At 32.4% G+C, this 23,643-nt stretch overlaps 1 protein-coding gene across 1 annotated transcript; it reads left to right on the top strand.

The window, feature by feature from the left end:
• Positions 1-597: 597 nt before the first annotated feature.
• On the top strand, positions 598-4,041 carry LOC145940375 (uncharacterized). The gene is made up of 4 exons (XM_083045463.1): positions 598-2,435; positions 2,600-2,787; positions 2,892-3,284; positions 3,391-4,041. Exons 1-4 carry the CDS (start codon positions 2,165-2,167, stop codon positions 3,853-3,855), a joined length of 1,317 nt encoding a protein of 438 aa, XP_082901589.1. The 5' UTR covers positions 598-2,164; the 3' UTR covers positions 3,856-4,041.
• The last annotated feature ends 19,602 nt before the right edge of the window (positions 4,042-23,643 follow it).

Here is a 23,643-nt window from a genome sequence, read left to right as displayed (position 1 = left end):
GACATCTTCGCAATCTGCGTATTTTATTCGTTCAAAGTCTTTTCAAATGTCTCTCTCTTTTATCATATTAATTTTACTGATTAAAAAGAGTTTCATATATATATATATATATACATTATTTACATATATATTTCATATATGTATATGTTTTATATAGTATTGAAATAAAGAGATTAATATACGCTAGATACACGTGTGTTTGAACATTTGATACATTCAACAATAGAGAGGAAAGGAGCATAGGTAGAATTTGCGAGTAGCAAATACGAGAGGCCAGGGAATTATCACTGTAAATTTAATCGCTTAACACTGCGCCGTTTTATAAGGCAACTATTTAGGGCCGTTTTAGAATTTCCGTGACGTAAGTTATCTTTGCACAAGAGCTTATCGTAAGTTTATATATCTTTTTCTTCTTATCCGTTATTTTTAATCACGATCTGTATGTTAATGTGTGCCTTCAGTTTATGCAGCTTGAAATGCCTAAGAGTGCATTTATAAAAACGATTGAGTATTATATAACAACAATTATTCAATATAAAATGAATACATAGAAGCAATGAATTCCATTGTTTTTATGTACATTTTTTTAAAAATCTATTATATATATCTATATTATATAATATATATTATAATATATATATTATATTTCTTATAATATATTATATATATTAATATTATAATCTTTTATTGATAAATCAAACTGATAGTAGTTTAAATAAAATGTATGAAATGAAATTTGAAACATCTTTTTATCGACAGTATGCACTCAAATGTTCGATATTTCTATATCGATCTCTTACGTTAGTATATTCAGAACGTGTGATCTGACATTTTTTGTATGAAAATATATATTCCGACAAAAATTATAGGATATTAAAGCATGAAACTTGTGATCGAGTAAAATTATAGGTGACATTATGCAGAATTGTAAAGAGAAAAATTATAGTGGGCTGTTTGAGCAGACATACAAAGTTTGTTATTATTAACATTTGTTTAAATATGTAATCTCTACTTTACAATTTAACTATTTTAATTTTATTTCTAGAATTATTATCAGAAAATTTTTATTTATAATGAAATAAGACATACCTTGATAATAAAATATGTTAAAATATATATATATATATCTTGAGATAATAAAATAATATTAAAATATACATATATAAAATAATTTATAAAGAAACTTATCAAAAAACTCATCAAATGAGCAAAATAGAAATTAATAAATTACTTTACTTAATTACTTTTATTCAACGTTGTAATCTTTTATTTATTTATTTATTTTGACGAAATTTGTGAACTTTGATTAAGGTACTATGTCGCGAAAAAAATGTGACGCCTCTGCCAATAATACAAATGTATTTGCCAAAAAATTGTTTGCAATTTTGTGTCGAACATGTAAGTTTGAAAGATTGGTCGCCATTGTTGAACGGTATAATGCAAGATCGAAGCCTGTCCAAAATTCGTGTATACAGTCGATGTCACTACAAAAAAATTAATGAAAAAGTGAACACAGAAGAGAAATTAATGAAATTACGGTAAAAATCGCAAAAATATATTAAAATTGTATAGAAAATATAGAAAATTTATTTTAACTAGCACAGATATTGTTTTACTAAAATTGCTTTTAAATATGTAAGCAAAGAAATATATCTTAAAATATGTTTTTTTTTATTTGTTCTATCTAACAATAAGTAATATTTAAATCATATTTGATGTGAAATGTAATTTCTATCATGATAAACATGAAAAAATCTGTATCTGAACTTATTATGATTTTTTAAATTTAAATATTGAAATTATAATGGCTAATAAAAATAAGTATAAGAAGTAGTTTTTTTAAATATATCTTCTTTGCAAATGAATTTATCATACTCGAGGGAAATGAAAAACTTTTTATAAAATTTAATTAAAATTATTATATTTCAATAAATTAAAAATACTATATAGGTATTTTTCCTGAGCAATTTAATATTGTTTTAAAATAAGTGTCATGTATGTATGTATAAATATTTAAAAACTAAAATAAATTTTATGATTATATTTTCTTTTTCGGATACTACTCTCAGTAAGTTTTAAGCTTTCAGATGACATACGCAATAAAAAAACGATCAAAGGAAAAATTAAAACTAATGCCATTAAACGATGATACGTAAATTTACAAATGGCAAAATGGCAAATGGACTGGCATTTTCGCACGTTCAGGAAATGCCTGCGAAGGAATCGACAGCAGCCAGTTTTGTATACAAATTTTCTACTGCGGTGTTTCGTCCATTCTATTGCTGCCTGCCTGAGGAACTCGTTGATGATCACCAGCCTCACATTGGATGGCATCCCTTTGACGATCAACTATCTAAGGATCCTCAATGATGGCTTGGCAAGTAATCGAAATCTGCGAAGCTTGTCGTTAGCCAGATGTCAAATAGGTGATACAGGTTGGTCATTATAAATAATTTGTTTTTTTTTTTTAAACAGCCAACACAATAAGTTAAATTGATGTATTTTAAGTATAATTCTCAAACCTTTTTATAAATTTTAACTAAATAAAAAGAAAAATACAAACAGAGCAATGTATTTACGTTTTTATTTTGTTTTACAGGATGCTACATATTGTTGGAAAGTTTGCAACATAATTTAAATCTCCATACTCTGAATTTATCGTCATGTTGTCTCACTAATAGAAGTGCTATGTACTTATCATTGTTCTTAAGAAAAAGGAAAGCGGATTTGTTGCACAATGTGAAGAAGAAAGTAACATTATCTCGAGAAAATATTTGTACAACGGTGGTATGTATAATGTAGAAAAATGCACTAATCAAAATGATGTGTTTTTATGGAAAAATTATTATTTAACATTTTTATAAATAATGTATGTTACGTTTATATTTTAGACAGAAGGATTACAAGTATTAATACTCGATAAAAATTACAAATTTTGCGACATTGGCTTACGACAATTAATATCTTTGCTGAAAAATGATTTCTGGTTGCGAACATTATGTTTGCGATATTGTGGTATTACTCAACATGGAGGAAAAATTGTGTTGGAGCTGTTGCAAATGAATACCGTGCTTACACAGATTGATCTCAGAAATAATGAAGTATTCACCGATATATTGCAAAATATTCGCAAAATTTTAAAGAGAAGAAGAAGCAAACGGGAAAAAATATTAATGAAAAGAAGATTATTAAGCTGCGAGCATGTTTCTATACAACGTTTGATTTCAAAAACTGCAATGTCTCAATGTACATTAAAAGACAACCGATTTTCTAGAAATCAGAATGTGAGTTAAAAAGGAGAATCGCACTTTAATTGATTAAAAGAGTCATTATTATTACATATTATTTGCCGTGTATAATATACATATGTATATTTCTTTTCTGTTTCAGCATCAATCGAAAGTGCAACACGATTGTATTTTACAAACATCACTTTCAATACATGCACAAAAGACGAGAAGAAGAAATGATGGAAACGGCAAATTGCAAACTATAATTAAAAAAAGTCATGTTAAATGGATCAACGCAGATAAATTAAAAAAATATTTGTCTTTTATGATCGAGCGCAATCAGAATTTAATAACAATCTTAGAGAATAAAACTGACTATCTGATGAAGGAAAAAAATTACCGTTTAAGATACGAAGAAGCGTACCATAAAATCCAACCCCAACTCAGAAATCTTACGAATAAAATTGCTATGCAAAATTCTATTTATTCAAATATGTGTTACGAGAATCAAATTTACGCAAATCTACAAAATGCATTTAATAAATTGAAAATATCTATACAAGGCAAAGTAATAAAGATGGACGGAAGAAATTCTGAAAAAGAAGTTGGTGAAAATAAAATTTAATCTATTGTTCATTATTATAAATTACCTAACTATTCAGAAGAGAATTATTCATCTTCCACACCAGATTGTGAAAGTTGTATTTCTCTAAATAAAAAACAGTTTTAGAGGTCATGTTTATTTTGTACAATCATGTTAATTATACAATTGTATATGTTGTTTAATTGTTTAATATTGGACTAATAAAAGTATATATGTATAAACTTATAAACTGTATATAAATAAATATTTGTAGTTACGTTTCCTGCGCATCTACCTTCTAATACCATTGTATTTAAGATTACGTTTAGAATTACATGCAATATATTAAAAAAAATTTATAGAGCAAGTAAGTATCTGTTTATATAATTAACACTTTAAGGACTAATATTTTTTTGTTTATACAAATAAATATAACTTTTTATTTGAAAATAATTTAAGTATTAAATCTGAAAAAATTCATTTACATCGTGTATCGGTGTATGCTTGTTGTATTTATATCTTAAAATATATAAATAAATATACATATATAAAGCAATTTACATATGATATAATTTAATTTACATATAATATAAACAATATAAGCTAAAATACATGTAGGTAATGACATCTCTCTCAGTGCTCAACAAATGTGAGCTTCATTATTATGATCAATATCGCGTAGAGAAGATACAACTTCAGGATTTAGCAATTAATTTCAATGTACTTGCAGTCGACAGTATATCATGTTGCTCTTACCATTTGAGAAAATCGATTTCTTACTTGAGACCATTTTATATCACAGAAAAATACGCGAGAGTAACCAATGCTTGGTAATCAAAATGCTTGATACCAGAGAAAAATCTAAAAGCAATCATCTTGACATTTTTTGTTTAGTACATATTTACATTTAAACTTTGTACAAATAAATAAAAAACAGATAAAAATCTACATAAAAATTAATTTAAAAACGGATATTCTTATTTTGTTTAATATTTTTCTGATGGTAAGATTTAAACTGTTGTTTTCAATTTTTATATTGATTATTTTGTAAGACAAGAAGTGAAAGTATTTTTCTCGTGTGTTATACGATCAATATGGGCCATTGATAATAGAGAGGCTACAATGTACATAGATTTGTAGATAACATAACATATAATATTTTATGTATAATTTTCTTGCATTATTGATTTATTATTTAAAACTGAATGATACTATTATTAACTCGTTTTATAATTTTAAAGCTTATAAATAATGTAAGAATTGCATTGTGCAATTGATTATTTTATTTACTTTAATTGATAGTAGATTGTATCAACGCAAATATTCTTTAAGCGAGTTTTACTATATCTAATTTCAATTTTCAGCTTGCGACTGTAATTACTACGATTAAACAAGAATCTCGATCCTTTCGTGATTTATCTTGGTAAGATAGTAAGGTTCTCTGACTTAACATTCTTCAACTACTTCGCCGGCTACTTTTCCCTCATAATCTCCGAGCGCGATCGCATAAAATTACTCCTTCCCTTCTGGTTATTTTGGCACTGGCGAACAAACGCCGGAAACTTTTCGGCCGCACTGACGCGGAGCTTATGCTAATGATAGGAATTCTAATCGTGGATTATAATTGTTAATTCGTTAAATGATCCACAACTTTTGTATTTCCATTTTCCTGCACATTTCCATTTAAAACTCGTTGACTTGTCCAGTAATAGTGTTTCCCTCTTTTATATTAACCACTACTAAATTTTACTTTGTTTAGTGAATTAATATTATCTTTAACTTATATATATTAATATTACAAAATAATCGAGTTAAAAATGTGCGGCGATTATCTGATATTCCGCGGAATATTAAATTATACAAGTATTTTAAACTATATAGATTAATTATTACTTATTAAATGTATTAGACTTATTATATATATTATTGCAAAAATACATAAGATTGTAAATTAAATTGTATTCTATTGCATAAATTTTGATCTATTTTAGTAAAATGCTAGAAATTGAATGAAGAATATACAGAGGCCACATTGATCAAGTCTCACTGACCTTTCGAGGAAGACTCACTCGGGGGGATAAATGCCATCCGTCGAACGTTCGGCTGTGCATGCCAGCACTCGTCGCATGGCCAGCTGTAATTAATCCGTTTTATAGATGCTGCCGATGTAAATGAAGTTTCCGGTCGAATGTCTGCAACAGAAAGAGAGAGGACGGAGAATGTTAGTGCGGTAGAAAAGGAAGGCAAAACCGGCCCATTTAATGCTCGTAAAAAGGCCGCGGCTTTAAACCCACCCGGTTGTAAAAACCTTCTGGAAGCAATTAATAATAACCGCCCTTTGCAGTTCTCTACCAAGCGTTAAAACGAGCTTCTCCTTTTTGGCGCGAATCGTATCTCAATGAGCGCATGAATGTTGCGAAAGCTCGTTTCACCTCGCTTCATTATGATCAACTGTGATTTCCTAGATAGAACATATTCAAATTCTTTATTTACCAAAAAACGTAGTATTTTTTAATCTTGTTATATAATTAAGAAAGATGTTTCATGAAGAAATACCAAAATTACTTGGCTAGCGAGTTACGATTTTTCTCGGGACGCCTAGTCGAGGGCGACGGGAGTTTTGTCCTAGAATGACGGAACACGGTTCACGGACAAATCGTAACGAGATATCGGAAGAAGCTCCCGTCGACCTGCAGGCCTTTCCCATTGTCTTTTCCTGGCTGCCGGCGACCTTAGATCCCGGTGATGGATGAGAGGACGCAGACTTCGCCGACAGTGCAATACCCGGACCAGAGTAAGGAGAAGACGTGGACGCAACACGTGCAATTCGAAACGTATATAACGTTTTCAGCTCGCGATATTGCCGCACCAGAAGAAATAAGATAGCAAGATAGCAGGTAATACGCATGTCTGGGAAGAAAAATTTGTAAATACGTGCAAACGTAAGATTTTATCCGAACTTAACATAGGAAAAACAATCCTATCGCTATCGTTTCTCAAAGGCGGAAAATGTTGAAAGTTAAAAAAACATTTTGCTATTTGAATTTGTGCTTTGCAGAAATTTACATTTGGAAATGAAAATATTTTATTTGACGACTGCGAATGTAACAAGTGAAGCTGTAATAGTCTGGTACATATGTGTGCGTATTTTTTTTTTTTGTTATTCAGTTATGATATAATTTATCTTGAAATTAATTTAATTAAAATTAATTTAATTAAAAGAAGTTTGTTTTCACTATATTAGTATTGTCGTATGAGAAAGATATCTCTTCTCTCGCATTGATCATTCACAAGGAACGAAATCAAACACCGATTCTCTCACCGGATTCCTTTGCGAATGTCACAAGACGCAAAATAGAAGCTCTATCGGCCTCGACTCTCTCTCTACATCTGTTTATTCTCAATTTACCGCGTCGAGGTTGAAATCGTGGCACGAGTTTACCGTGCAATTTTCGATCTTTTTCTCCACCCGTCGTCTCATAAACCCGCCGCATCCCGTCGTCGCTTCTCCCCTACTCTCTTCTCCCATCGCAACAGCCTGCAGCAATACTTCCGTTCGTCACCCTCCATTATTTACCACTTCGAAACGTCGAAGATGCTTCTTTCCACTCTGGTGCACGAAAAATTTCATCCGCAGTCTCTCCAACCCTTCTCGGTGCTCGGTTTATGAAATTCGGCGACAATCTTAAATTGCTACATCGCTCGAGTTTTCTGTTTGTGACTCACGCCGCGAATTAAATTGTAAGTATCGTAATTTAATCGATTTAATTTAATGAAAGACTGAGGAGGAGATGGATTTTTACATACATATAGAGAAAGCATTTTTATTACTACTAAATACTATATAAATAATTTTTTTTAATAAAAAGAAATTATTTCTTCAAGAAAACTGCAGCCTACGCATCTTAAACATCTCGTCAAATAATAAAAAGTAAAAGAATCACGTTAAACATGTCTTAAATCGTTCTGTTTTATCTTTTATCATTGTTAACACTGTCCCAGTTGCCTCATCCGTTCTGGATTCACAGAGGTCTATTCCGTGAGCGCCTTCGAAAGTCCCCAGAATCTCCTTCAGGATATAACCTGTGTAGTTCGACAAGATAAGGATCGCGGGAAGGCGAGGAAAATATGCCGTCCCACGTGCAACATCGATAGCGAAACGACGCGACGGTCGCAGCCTCCGACCCCGTTGAAATGAGGATGAGGGAAAAGCGATGGAGCAGAAGGAGGAGAAAGAGGAGGGTGCGCTTTGTCGCGCTGCCGCGCTCACATGTCGAAGTTATGAAAATTAATAAGAAAAATTGCCCATAAATTCGACGTCTCCTTCGCGGGCACGCGTCCCGGCACGGCAATAAAATTAGAATTATGTTGCGACGGCTCGCGCGCACCATCCCCTTTTCGTGCCCAGACAACTCGGATCGACGTGGCGGGGTGAAAGGCGAACCCCGACAGCCCGGGAGTTGATAGCGTTTGTTAGCGACGCCGGAATGTGTCCTCCTCGGTTCTTAACGTATGAGTTATCCGCCAAGATTACATCCATGCCTTACATCCAGCCTTCCTACTGAGTGGAGGAACCTATGGTTATTAAATTCTAGAACCTCCCTCTGCACGTCGTGCCTCCTCGTCGATTTTGTGCACGGTGGTTGACTTATCACCGCAACGATGTTATGGAGAAAGAAAGCGAGTTTCGCCGACGCGAATGGTCCGTAGGGTAGATCGGTGCGAGGGCTGTTACGAGATGCGCAAGAATTTTTATGAATCTTTTTCACCGCGCCCCGTAAATCGAGTTTCACTTAAAAAAAAAAAAAAGACGAATAGAATGCGCGATGTGGCTTGATCGCGAAGTAAAGAGAAACAAAGTTCTTTCTTTAGGTTACTTACGGAGATGCAAATTTCTCTTTTTCCCTCGTCTTTGGTTTATCTTTAATTCGGACCGACTTTTCTACGATTACTAGTTAGGTTCTGCTTTTGCATTTCAAGTTTGATGAAGCATTGCATCGTTTTAAAGGAAGAGATAACTATATCAAAATTAATTTTTTTTACAGTAACATAATAATTAAAAGCGATAATTATTTATTTAATAAATATAAAACTTTGATGAAAATTAATGATTCTATTAATTGCTTAATTATAGTGTCACATGACTTCATTGTCATGATTCTACGATTTTATAGATTATTAAGTTAATAAACGTGAAAACTATCCTTTCTTTAAAAAAGGCATGTTAAGTCGATTCTCGAATGTATCGCAGTCCACTCGAATGTATCGAAGTCATCTCGAAAGTCTCGAAGTGTATTGTTGCCTCTTTTCCACAATGCAGATTGGCTCTCTGTCGATTTGCGTTGTGTGTTATATTCGTAGCATCGAAAGGCTGTCATCGCGAGGGTTAGCAGCTAGCAGTTTGACAGTTAGTCCAAAATAAAATTAAATAAAATGTTATAATACTTTAAACTTGATAAATATTTTCGCGGAAAAGAGGCAACAATACTTGCGAGAATCGACTTAATATGTCTTTTTCAAAAAAGAATTAAAATAACAAGCGCGCGCTACGCCATTCATCGATTTTATATAAAAAAGAATGATGTTTTTATATAAAGTTTGTTTAAACTTGATTAATATTTTTTGGCAGAAATCAGATGATTAAAGCATTACATTGCTAATTAAATTTTAAAATAAAAATATGTTATAAAAATTAAAATAATTTTATAAATAATATGTTATAATGCTTTATCTGCGATTAATATTTTTTGACAGAAATCAGCTGATAGCTGTCATAAATATTAATCGAGTTTAAGGAATTATAATATACATTATTTAAAAGATTATTATTTTAAATGTTATAACATATATTCTTATTTTTAAAATTAATTAGCAAATTAACGTTTTAATCAGCTGATTTCTGTAACAAAAATATTAATCGAGGATAACGTATTACAACATATTATTCACAACATATTGCTATTTTAATTTTATAGTTTGCTGAATTTGCCCGATAAACGTTTAAACTTGAAAAGATTAAGGCCTCTATAAAGCCTAATAGAACATTTTTTGTTCTAGGCTTTATAGAAAAGATCTTTAAAAGATTTCTTCAAGACCTACAAAATGAGCCGACAGAAAATGTTCTGGGCTTTATAGAGGCCTTAATCTTTTCAAGTTTAAACGTTCTTTTAAAGATCTCTATCAGACGAACTTTTAACGATCTTTTAAAGATTTCTTCAAGACAAACAAAATGAGTCCTCATAAAATGTTCTACGACTTACACAAACCTTACTTTTTGAATTCAAAGTTTAAACGTTTTTTGCGAAAATTAAGGCCTGTGTAAGTCGTAAAAAATTTATTTGCACGTGTTTTAAAAGTCTCTTCAAAGTCTTAAATTTTAAATCAAATTCTAAAAGAAAATTCATTCTGTAAAATATTATTATTTTATTATTTTGTAACATATTTTTATTTTAAAATGTATTTAGCAAATTAACACATTAATCAGATGATTTCAGTCAAAAAATATTAATCAAGTTAAAACAAACGTTATATATAGATATCAATCTTTTTCAATCAAATCAATAAATGGCGCGCGCGTAGCGCGCGCTTATTAGATCGAAAAGTTGTACGCTGGTATGCTGATAGTACCATCATAATGTGCAGTCAATGTAATGTTAATATATATAAAAGAATAATTTTTGGCTCGCTTTAAACAATTGAAAATTAAAATTTTTAAACCGCGGATCCCATACGGCACGGATTCATTTTACGTATATTAGATCAAAAAGTTTGTACGCTGGTATGCTGATGGTACCATCATAATGTGCATATAATATATAGTTGAAATATATACAAGATTAATTTTTGGCTTGCTTTAAACAATTGAAAATTAAAATTTTTAACCACGGATCCCATACGGCGCGGATTCATTTTACGTATATTAGATCAAAAAGTTTGTACGCTGGTATGCTGATGGTACCATCATAATGTGCGTATAATATATAGTTGAAATATATACAAGATTAATTTTTGGCTCGCTTTAAACAATTGAAAATTAAAATTTTTATACCGCGGATCCCATACGGGGCGGATTCATTTTACGTATATTAGATCAAAAAGTTTGTACGCTGATGGTACCATCATAATGTGCAGTCAATGTAATGATAAAATATATGAAAGAATAATTTTTGGCTCGCTTTAAACAATTGAAAATTAAAATTTTTAAATCGCGGATCCCATACGGCGCGGATTAATTTAACGTATATTAGATCAAAAAGTTTGTACGCTGGTATGCTGATGGTACCATCATAATGTGCATATAATATATAGTTGAAATATATACAAGATTAATTTTTGGCTTGCTTTAAACAATTGAAAATTAAAATTTTTAAACCGCGGATCCCATACGGTGCGGATTCATTTTACGTATATTAGATCAAAAAGTTTGTACGCTGGTATGCTGATGGTACCATCATAATGTGCATATAATATATAGTTGAAATATATACAAGATTAATTTTTGGCTTGCTTTAAACAATTGAAAATTAAAATTTTTAAACCACGGATCCCATACGGCGCGGATTCATTTTACGTATATTAGATCAAAAAGTTTGTACGCTGGTATGCTGATGGTACCATCATAATGTGCGTATAATATATAGTTGAAATATATACAAGATTAATTTTTGGCTTGCTTTAAACAATTGAAAATTAAAATTTTTATACCGCGGATCCCATACGGGGCGGATTCATTTTACGTATATTAGATCAAAAAGTTTGTACGCTGATGGTACCATCATAATGTGCAGTCAATGTAATGATAAAATATATGAAAGAATAATTTTTGGCTCGCTTTAAACAATTGAAAATTAAAATTTTTAAACCGCGGATCCCATACGGCGCGGATTAATTTAACGTATATTAGATCAAAAAGTTTGTACGCTGGTATGCTGATAGTACCATCATAATGTGCAGTCAATGTAATGTTAATATATATAAAAGAATAATTTTTGGCTCGCTTTAAACAATTGAAAATTAAAATTTTTAAACCGCGGATCCCATACGGCACGGATTCATTTTACGTATATTAGATCAAAAAGTTTGTACGCTGGTATGCTGATGGTACCATCATAATGTGCATATAATATATAGTTGAAATATATACAAGATTAATTTTTGGCTTGCTTTAAACAATTGAAAATTAAAATTTTTATACCGCGGATCCCATACGGAGCGGATTCATTTTACGTATATTAGATCAAAAAGTTTGTACGCTGGTATGCTGATTGTACCATCATAATGTGCAGTCAATGTAATGATAAAATATATGAAAGAATAATTTTTGGCTCGCTTTAAACAATTGAAAATTAAAATTTTTAAACCGCGGATCCCATACGGCGCGGATTAATTTAACGTATATTAGATCAAAAAGTTTGTACGCTGGTATGCTGATAGTACCATCATAATGTGCAGTCAATGTAATGTTAATATATATAAAAGAATAATTTTTGGCTCGCTTTAAACAATTGAAAATTAAAATTTTTAAACCGCGGATCCCATACGGCACGGATTCATTTTACGTATATTAGATCAAAAAGTTTGTACGCTGGTATGCTGATGGTACCATCATAATGTGCATATAATATATAGTTGAAATATATACAAGATTAATTTTTGGCTTGCTTTAAACAATTGAAAATTAAAATTTTTAAACCACGGATCCCATACGGCGCGGATTCATTTTACGTATATTAGATCAAAAAGTTTGTACGCTGGTATGCTGATGGTACCATCATAATGTGCAGTCAATGTAATGATAAAATATATGAAAGAATAATTTTTGGCTCGCTTTAAACAATTGAAAATTAAAATTTTTAAACCGCGGATCCCATACGGCGCGGATTAATTTAACGTATATTAGATCAAAAAGTTTGTACGCTGGTATGCTGATAGTACCATCATAATGTGCAGTCAATGTAATGTTAATATATATAAAAGAATAATTTTTGGCTCGCTTTAAACAATTGAAAATTAAAATTTTTAAACCGCGGATCCCATACGGCACGGATTCATTTTACGTATATTAGATCAAAAAGTTTGTACGCTGGTATGCTGATGGTACCATCATAATGTGCATATAATATATAGTTGAAATATATACAAGATTAATTTTTGGCTTGCTTTAAACAATTGAAAATTAAAATTTTTAAACCGCGGATCCCATACGGTGCGGATTCATTTTACGTATATTAGATCAAAAAGTTTGTACGCTGGTATGCTGATGGTATCATCATAATGTGCGTATAATATATAGTTGAAATATATACAAGATTAATTTTTGGCTCGCTTTAAACAATTGAAAATTAAAATTTTTATACCGCGGATCCCATACGGGGCGGATTCATTTTACGTATATTAGATCAAAAAGTTTGTACGCTGGTATGCTGATGGTACCATCATAATGTGCAGTCAATGTAATGATAAAATATATGAAAGAATAATTTTTGGCTCGCTTTAAACAATTGAAAATTAAAATTTTTAAATCGCGGATCCCATACGGCGCGGATTAATTTAACGTATATTAGATCAAAAAGTTTGTACGCTGGTATGCTGATGGTACCATCATAATGTGCATATAATATATAGTTGAAATATATACAAGATTAATTTTTGGCTTGCTTTAAACAATTGAAAATTAAAATTTTTAAACCGCGGATCCCATACGGCGCGGATTCATTTTACGTATATTAGATCAAAAAGTTTGTACGCTGGTATGCTGATGGTACCATCATAATGTGCAGTCAATGTAATGATAAAATATATGAAAGAATAATTTTTGGCTTGCTTTAAACAATTGAAAATTAAAATTTTTATACCGCGGATCCCATACGGGGCGGATTAATTTTACGTATATTAGATCAAAAAGTTTGTACGCTGGTATGGTGATGGTACCATCATAATGTGCAGTCAATGTAATGATAAAATATATACAAGATTAATTTTTGGCTTGCTTTAAACAATTGAAAATTAAAATTTTTATACTGCGGATCCCATACGGCGAGGATTCATTTAACGTATATTAGATCAAAAAGTTTGTACGCTGGTATGCTGATGGTACCATCGTAATGTGCATATAATATATAGTTGAAATATATACAAGATTAATTTTTGGCTCGCTTTAAACAATTAAAAATTAAAATTTTTAATCCGCGGATCCCATACGACGCGGATTCATTTTACATATATTAGATCAAAAAGTTTGTACGTTGGTATGCTGATGGTACCATCATAATGTGCAGTCAATGTAATGTTAAAATATATGAAAGAATAATTTTTGGTTCGCTTTAAACAATTGAAAATTAAAATTTTTAAACCGCGGATCCCATACGGCGCGGATTAATTTAACGTATATTAGTTCAAAAAGTTTGTACGCTGGTATGCTGATGGTACCATCATAATGTGCAGTCAATGTAATGATAAAATATATGAAAGAATAATTTTTGGCTCGCTTTAAACAATTGAAAATTAAAATTTTTAAACCGCGGATCCCATACGGCGCGGATTAATTTAACGTATATTAGATCAAAAAGTTTGTACGCTGGTATGCTGATAGTACCATCATAATGTGCAGTCAATGTAATGTTAATATATATAAAAGAATAATTTTTGGCTCGCTTTAAACAATTGAAAATTAAAATTTTTAAACCGCGGATCCCATACGGTGCGGATTCATTTTACGTATATTAGATCAAAAAGTTTGTACGCTGGTATGCTGATGGTATCATCATAATGTGCGTATAATATATAGTTGAAATATATACAAGATTAATTTTTGGCTCGCTTTAAACAATTGAAAATTAAAATTTTTATACCGCGGATCCCATACGGCGCGGATTAATTTAACGTATATTAGATCAAAAAGTTTGTACGCTGGTATGCTGATGGTACCATCATAATGTGCATATAATATATAGTTGAAATATATACAAGATTAATTTTTGGCTTGCTTTAAACAATTGAAAATTAAAATTTTTAAACCGCGGATCCCATACGGCGCGGATTCATTTTACGTATATTAGATCAAAAAGTTTGTACGCTGGTATGCTGATGGTACCATCATAATGTGCAGTCAATGTAATGATAAAATATATGAAAGAATAATTTTTGGCTTGCTTTAAACAATTGAAAATTAAAATTTTTATACCGCGGATCCCATACGGGGCGGATTAATTTTACGTATATTAGATCAAAAAGTTTGTACGCTGGTATGCTGATGGTACCATCATAATGTGCAGTCAATGTAATGATAAAATATATACAAGATTAATTTTTGGCTTGCTTTAAACAATTGAAAATTAAAATTTTTATACTGCGGATCCCATACGGCGCGGATTCATTTAACGTATATTAGATCAAAAAGTTTGTACGCTGGTATGCTGATGGTACCATCATAATGTGCATATAATATATAGTTGAAATATACACAAGATTAATTTTTGGCTCGCTTTAAACAATTAAAAATTAAAATTTTTAATCCGCGGATCCCATACGACGCGGATTCATTTTACATATATTAGATCAAAAAGTTTGTACGTTGGTATGCTGATGGTACCATCATAATGTGCAGTCAATGTAATGTTAAAATATATGAAAGAATAATTTTTGGTTCGCTTTAAACAATTGAAAATTAAAATTTTTAAACCGCGGATCCCATACGGCGCGGATTAATTTAACGTATATTAGTTCAAAAAGTTTGTACGCTGGTATGCTGATGGTACCATCATAATGTGCAGTCAATGTAATGATAAAATATATGAAAGAATAATTTTTGGCTCGCTTTAAACAATTGAAAATTAAAATTTTTAAACCGCGGATCCCATACGGCGCGGATTCATTTAACGTATATTAGATCAAAAAGTTTGTACGCTGGTATGCTGATGGTACCATCATAATGTGCGTATAATATATAGTTGAAATATATACAAGATTAATTTTTGGCTCGCTTTAAACAATTAAAAATTAAAATTTTTAATCCGCGGATCCCATACGGCGCGGATTCATTTAACGTATATTAGTTCAAAAAGTTTGTACGCTGGTATGCTGATGGTACCATCATAATGTGCAGTCAATGTAATGATAAAATATATGAAAGAATAATTTTTGGCTCGCTTTAAACAATTGAAAATTAAAATTTTTAAACCGCGGATCCCATACGGCGCGGATTCATTTAACGTATATTAGATCAAAAAGTTTGTACGCTGGTATGCTGATGGTACCATCATAATGTGCATATAATATATAGTTGAAATATATACAAGATTAATTTTTGGCTTGCTTTAAACAATTGAAAATTAAAATTTTTAATCCGCGGATCCCATACAACGCGGATTCATTTTACATATATTAGATTAAAAAGTTTGTACGTTGGTATGCTGATGGTACCATCATAATGTGCAGTCAATGTAATGTTAAAATATATGAAAGAATAATTTTTGGCTCGCTTTAAACTTTAAACAATTGAAAATTAAAATTTTTAAACCGCGGATCCCATACGGCGCGGATTAATTTAACGTATATTAGTTCAAAAAGTTTGTACGCTGGTATGCTGATGGTACCATCATAATGTGCAGTCAATGTAATGATAAAATATATGAAAGAATAATTTTTGGCTCGCTTTAAACAATTGAAAATTAAAATTTTTAAACCGCGGATCCCATACGGCGCGGATTCATTTAACGTATATTAGATCAAAAAGTTTGTACGCTGGTATGCTGATGGTACCATCATAATGTGCGTATAATATATAGTTGAAATATATACAAGATTAATTTTTGGCTCGCTTTAAACAATTAAAAATTAAAATTTTTAATCCGCGGATCCCATACGGCGCGGATTCATTTAACGTATATTAGTTCAAAAAGTTTGTACGCTGGTATGCTGATGGTACCATCATAATGTGCAGTCAATGTAATGATAAAATATATGAAAGAATAATTTTTGGCTCGCTTTAAACAATTGAAAATTAAAATTTTTAAACCGCGGATCCCATACGGCGCGGATTCATTTAACGTATATTAGATCAAAAAGTTTGTACGCTGGTATGCTGATGGTACCATCATAATGTGCATATAATATATAGTTGAAATATATACAAGATTAATTTTTGGCTTGCTTTAAACAATTGAAAATTAAAATTTTTAATCCGCGGATCCCATACAACGCGGATTCATTTTACATATATTAGATTAAAAAGTTTGTACGTTGGTATGCTGATGGTACCATCATAATGTGCAGTCAATGTAATGTTAAAATATATGAAAGAATAATTTTTGGCTCGCTTTAAACTTTAAACAATTGAAAATTAAAATTTTTAAACCGCGGATCCCATACTGCGCGGATTCATTTTACGTATATTAGATCAAAAAGTTTGTACGCTGGTATGCTGATGATACCATTATATTGTGCAGATAATGTACTGTTGAAATATATAAAAGAATAATTTTTGGCTCGTTTTAAAATATTGGAAATTAAAATTTTTAAACCACGGACCACATACGGCGCGGATTCATTTTACGTATATTATATCAAAAAGTTTGTACGCTGGTATGCTGATGGTACCATCATATTGTGCAGATAATGTACTGTTGAAATATATAAAATACGGCGCAAATTCTGTAACGAAGAATTATACTATGTGTATTAAACGAAAAAATTTGTACGCTCGAATCTGTTTGATATAAAAGTAATCTGCATAAAATGTACTATTAAAAAAACAAGCCATGAATTCTATGCTTTTTTTAGAATAGTTAAAGATGAAACTTTGTAGCCGCGAACCCTACACTGCGCGGACTTATATTATGTATATTATATAAAATAATTTGCATGCTCGTATTTATTTAATATAAAGAGCCAATAATTTATCGCTTGTTTATTTCAATAGTACGTTGTTTGCAGATTATTTTTATACCAAATAGATACGAGCGTGCAAATTCTTTTATTTGATATACATAATAACAGTTTGCGCCATATAGGATCCGCTGCTACAAAGTATCGATTTTTAATATTATTTATAATAAAATTTATTGCTTGTATACTTTGACAGTACATTGTATTATATATATAAAAGTTATATGCAAACAATGAAATATATTATTCGAGTTTTAAGTAGTAAACATATTAATTGTAATATTATTTGTAACATTTTTAATATTTATAACATATTTTTATTTTAAAATTTAATTAGCAAATTAACGATTTAATTATCTGATTTCTGTCAAAAAATGTTAATCAAATTTAAACAAATTTTATATAAAAATATCATTTTTTTTTATATAAAATCGAGAAATGGCGCGCGCGTAGCGCGCGTTTGTGTTGTTCTAGTATTTTAAAAATCGCAAATAAAAATCATTAAAAAATCCATTGTAAAGAATTTGTTTTTTTGCAAAGATTTGATTTCCAGAGGCCAGTCGAAAATGTTGTTTGCGCCTCTATATATTTTTCTCTTTTATTATATAATATCATATTTATATAACTTTTATTTATAATTATGCCATTCTTTTTTATACAACATTCGAAATCATTTTTAAATTACTTTTTATTGCATTTATTAATTTTTATTTCTTAATATTTTTTAAATTAAATTTTTTTAATTAACTCTTTATAACTTACAACGCATAAATAAAATTATATAAATATTGTGTATAAATTAAATCTTGTATAATTTATATATAAATTAAATACAACATTAGAATTATTTTTTAGTCGTTGTTATATCTTGATATAAAAATTTTTTTTTTATATTTATGGCATAATTTCTGTGTGCTTAAAAGAATAATTAATTATATTGTAGCTTCCAGATAAATCTATATCTGTCTATCATTCTTAATTTACAAGTATTTATATCCCTGCACTTTTCTCTGATATAAAATCTCATTCTGGATGGGAATCATATGAGCGTCGGTGGGGGGGTGTCGTCGAACCGACAGAAGTACGTGTGTCAATCAGAAAGTAACCGCGTTGCACATGCAGCAACCACATCCCTATTGTTGTGTATGTATACACGTGCAATAATAGCGTACGGCGGACGCATCGGCCGGTTGAATCGATGACGACCTGCCAATCGTGGAACGGCAATTTAGCCGCGAAACGAGGAACGAGTCAGTTGCCTGCGACCGCGAATAATCTCGGTCGTAGTAGATCCTCTGCGATCTACGAGCGTGTATCTACCTGCGCCGCGACGATAATCGAAAATCGCCGCTCGATCGACGAGGCTTTATTTCATGGAAAACATTGTACCCTGCTCTTCTCCCCGATTGTTATTCGGATATACAGGCAAATCTATTATCTTGACTATCGAAACAATTCGCGCTTCATCTCGGCATGATTGAAGTAGCGTGATTATTCTGAAACGGTGTTTAATCTGTTTTTCTTTTAACTTTAATATTAATGTCTGTGTTTCACAAGATTTTACTACTAAATATATATGCCGGTGAAAATACATGCTAGTTTTTATAATCTGTAACAAAGCAAAATGAAAAAACAATTAGTAGAAATGAAAGAAAAATATTTTTATTGAGAGAATAAAAATGTTCGCTATAGGAAGGACTGTGTTTTCGCCACAGAAATTACATCTCGTGAGCCGCAAAAATTTCTTTGCAGAGGGATATAACTGTCGATTAAAAGGAAGCTGTCTGTACGAAGGGTGGCAGTTACCGTTTTAAGGGAGAATGTCGGAGGTTTAGGAGTAATGAGACTTTAAGAAGCTTACCTTGATGACGATGTCGACGTTGCAAAAAATGAGAGCGAAATGTTCAGAAAGCGGCATCGTTTCGCTTCCCTCGCTTGTGTATTAATAATGTGGGGGCAAGGGAAAACGTCCGAAAGATACTCTTCTCTCCATCGGGCAATTCCCGGGGGGGCAAAGTTCTCGAGGTATCTTCTCATTTCCGACTCAGATTATCCGCCAAAATAAACGTTTTACCTTGCACACTATGGATCATCCTTCAATGACAGCTCACGACGATTAAAATTGAACGTAGAAGATAAAGCTGGCAATTATACGGAGTACTTCCTTAATATATCATTTATGATCTTTTTTAACAGGACCGGAAATTAACAGTAGACTCCATAAATGTGATTCTATTCTTAATCTTTTTCCGCATTCTTTGAATTAATACGAATTACTCTTTACAGTGTTTTTCGATTTTAATCTTATTTATTGATTAAAAATGTATCACATATGTAAAACTTTATAATAAGATATAAAATATCTGAATTTATATTTAGGGGTTTATTTATTATTACACGCACAAGACCAGATATTTTACGATTTTGTCTTTCTTTCAAGCATATTTTGTGACGTGAAAAATTTATATTTATTATATGCGAGAAAAATCGATATTTTTATGTTCGACGTATACATGACGATAACATTAAATACGTGACAAATATAACATTAAGTGATAAAGTTGTTCATCAGAAACGCATTTTCTCTCGTGTATTCATTAGTCGCATTATTTGTTTTTTTTTTCTCATGGTGTTTACGCGCATAAATCGTTCGCTCGTTGCGAGGCGTGTTTGCGAAGTAGAAAGGGCAGCGCCGCAAGCTCAAAAAAAAGGGACAGAGGGTGAGAGAGAGACCGGAAGTTGTTTGTTCCCGATCGTTTATAGAATGTGGTATATGCAGGCGGGGCCGCGGGAAAATCAGCTCTTTGTCGGCGTATCGGGTTTCCGCCGGTAAAAGCGTCAAATTCGGCGTCGATTCCGCTTTGAGGTACAGGTGTGCGGCAATGACGTTTAATAAATTCGCCGAGAAATTAACGCGCGCGCTGCCCCGTAGCGTCAGCGACTCTGCTGTTATCCCCCGCCCCTATTTTCCTTCGGGGTTTGACAGGCAAATTAAATTCGGCAGGACGCGACGCGCTTTTCCTCGCGCTTTTGATAAGGCAGCCGCCGATAAAGCCGACAAATTGATTCGACGGAAGAGAAAACCAGTATATTTTCCTCGCACTTTGCGTGTGCTAATTAAAGAGGAATTTTTGCAAGGGAGGTGTATATATTTTTATACCGTGGAAAATATTCGCATCGTAAGGTGGAACAAAATGAATTACATTATGAACTTAATTCAAGATACTTAACAAGATTTGCCAAGCTCACGTGATAATTTCTGCACGTAGCAAAAATATCTTTGCTAAGAGCTTTAATCCGCGGACACGGACATACATTTTACATATTCGTCCGAGTTTCATCGCTCGTCGCTTCTTTCGTTAAGGCTTTTAAAAAGCCCCATAATGTGCGCGTATTATTCCGCGCTGTATATCCCCGAGCTCTTGCATTCGGAACGAGGATCCGACTGATGCGAAGAGAATCGCTTAGCGACCACGCGCTCTCAATTTTCCCAAGCAGCAGCCCATCTCGGGAAAGAGCCATCCAACCACCGATAACAAATTCGTTTGCGAGCTACCGCCGCGCATATAACGATTATTCAAATCGTTTCCTCCGTGAAACGTCAGGAACGCTTCGCGGTATTGAAGGATCCCCCAGCGTGCCGTCCGCGCAAACGGGACGATTCCGGAGAGTAAAACGACGAGGAGAGTAAAACTCGGTCGAGGAAGACGCGATCTATACCCACCCCATTCCTGACGAATATCAGCCGATCTGCGGTAGACGACCCAGGCCATTAGGCAAAGCCTATCGCCGTCCTTCTCCGTCTCTTCTCTCTCTCCCTTTATCTCTTCTCCGCGCACCGTGTCAACGCGTTAACTGAAAAGGGTGAAGCACGTGTTTCCCGCGGGATGCTTTTTGCAGCCTTCCTCCGACAGCGGGCGAGGTCGCCTACTAAGTCCGTCGCCGCAATCCGCGGCACGTGCGTTTCCAAGATTCATCCCCCTTTCTTGACGCTCATCGTCGTCGCTCTCGTCAGGACTCGCAGAGTCGGAGCCGCTTCCTTCTCTTCTCATGGTTCATTTACTCGTCTCTCGTTTCGCTCTCCTCTTGCATAGATAGTTTCGATATCGACGTGCCCGGATCGAAGGATTTCGAGCGCGCTCTCAAGTAATTTGCGGCGCTCCGAGGTGCGCGCGGTCGGTTCGTGCTCCAGCTTTAATACCTCTGGTGTGCGTACGGCTCGCCCTATGCATTATGAAGGTGCGCCGGTGCGCGAGCTTCGCGAGAGATCCCTCCTGTGGTTGAGAAACGAGAAGTTCTCCGAAGTAAAGCGTGTGAGTCGATTTTTCGCGGAATTTTTAAGCGGAAAAAACGTTTGATCAGATTAAATAGGATTGGAGATTTACGATAATCGAAAACTAGTGTATTTTCGAAAATATGAAAACTAATCAAAATAAAATGAAGATTACGTAAGCGATTGTATAAATTAAAAATAACTTTGATCAAATTCCAATTTATTTAATCAACGATCCAACTAACAAAATTGTCTACAGTTTAAATCTAATAATTATATATTTCGTTATTATTAATTTAATCTTTCCTTCCATGTGTGCGTGTGTGTGTGTGTGTTATACAATAAGAAATTAATTTCTGGCTATATCAAAAAATACTGCAGATATTCGATAAATCGCTGATTAACTTAATTTAGTCCGAAAGTAAAGCATAAGAGTTATTAAAATATATAAATAAATTTTTATAACTAAAAAATTAATGTGTGCTTGTGTAAAGCCTGAAAATTATTAAATTTTGTAAACTAATTAATATATTTAATTATTAACATATTAGTTTAATACCAAATGTACAATTTGATAATGAGATGAAAATAATTGGCGACAATTGGACGCGCGAAGTAGTTACGTGGATTACAGGTCAGACAGGGTTGGCCGTCCTAATTGAATCTCGTTTCGAGTGCCCGATCGTTAGGCTGCCTGTGATAGTCTACTTTTTTGTTATTCATGGCGAACATTTTCGAGAAGGGCGCGCCTGTCCGGACTCAATCCCGTTCAAATTTCCGGTCTCGAGGCGCCTAAAGGAATTAGCATTCGATCTCGTCGTGCATGGTAGTGTCTCTCGTGAGAATTGACGAAAAATTCTCATCGTTGTTCCTCTCCCGTCGGGACATAATGGCGATATCCCCCATACGTGTATTAATTAAATAGGAAAATCGGAAGAAAAAAGATTCTAAATTAAATACCCACAACACGATGTAATCTTCGAGACGGCTCGCCTTTGATTTTAGCGGGTTTACGACGCTATGTTGGATTATTAAACAGACGAGAGAGAGAGAGAGAGAGAGAGAGAGAGAGAGAGAGAGAGAGAGAGAGAGAGAGAGAGAGAGAGAGAGAGAGAGAAACAAAAGTAGTAGGTATAGAACGATTTCCACAATTGCATCAATTTGTCATAAAATAGCTTTACCGTGTATCGATTACTTCTTATATAAATATACGTGTATGTTAAATGAGATATAAATCAATTTATCAGATGCGAATATTAAATCTATATTAAATTTCCACATACAAAAGTTTTTATATAATATTGAACAAAACGCAATCAACTGATTTTACCATTTACCATTATATCCCGCTAATGATTGGATATTAAATTAATATCTTTGAAACTCATTAACATATTTTTTGGTAATTTGCCAGAATTGAAAAAATTAGGAGAAATAAAAATAATGATTGTAAAAAAGAAAGAGACAACAAAGTATCCATTTCTAATATTTTAAGGCGAGCCAAAAATTCATCGCTTATATATTTCGATAGTACATTGTTTGCAGAATATTTTGGTACCGAGCACAGACACCAACGTACAAATTCTTTGATTTAATATACACAATTTATGTGTGCGCAGTATAGGATCCGCGGCAGTAAAATATCAATTCTTAATATTTTAAGACGAGCCAAA

This window comes from Prenolepis imparis, unplaced genomic scaffold, assembly GCF_030444845.1.
Source record: "Prenolepis imparis isolate NDT839.2.m4 unplaced genomic scaffold, iyPreImpa1.0 SCAF_9, whole genome shotgun sequence".
Taxonomy (NCBI): Eukaryota; Metazoa; Arthropoda; class Insecta; order Hymenoptera; family Formicidae; genus Prenolepis; species Prenolepis imparis.
Note: the sequence above shows the minus strand (reverse complement) of the source record. Positions and strands in the feature narration are given on the sequence as shown.

Excerpts from the sequence above, each read along its gene's own strand:
- LOC145940375 (XM_083045463.1), top strand. The coding sequence starts at position 2,165 with ATGGCAAAATGGCAAATGGACTGGCATTTTCGCACGTTCAGGAAATGC. Across the intron at positions 2,436-2,599 it reads ATGTCAAATAGGTGATACAG|GATGCTACATATTGTTGGAA; the intron begins GTTGGTCATTAT and ends TTTGTTTTACAG. Across the intron at positions 3,285-3,390 it reads GATTTTCTAGAAATCAGAAT|CATCAATCGAAAGTGCAACA; the intron begins GTGAGTTAAAAA and ends TTTCTGTTTCAG.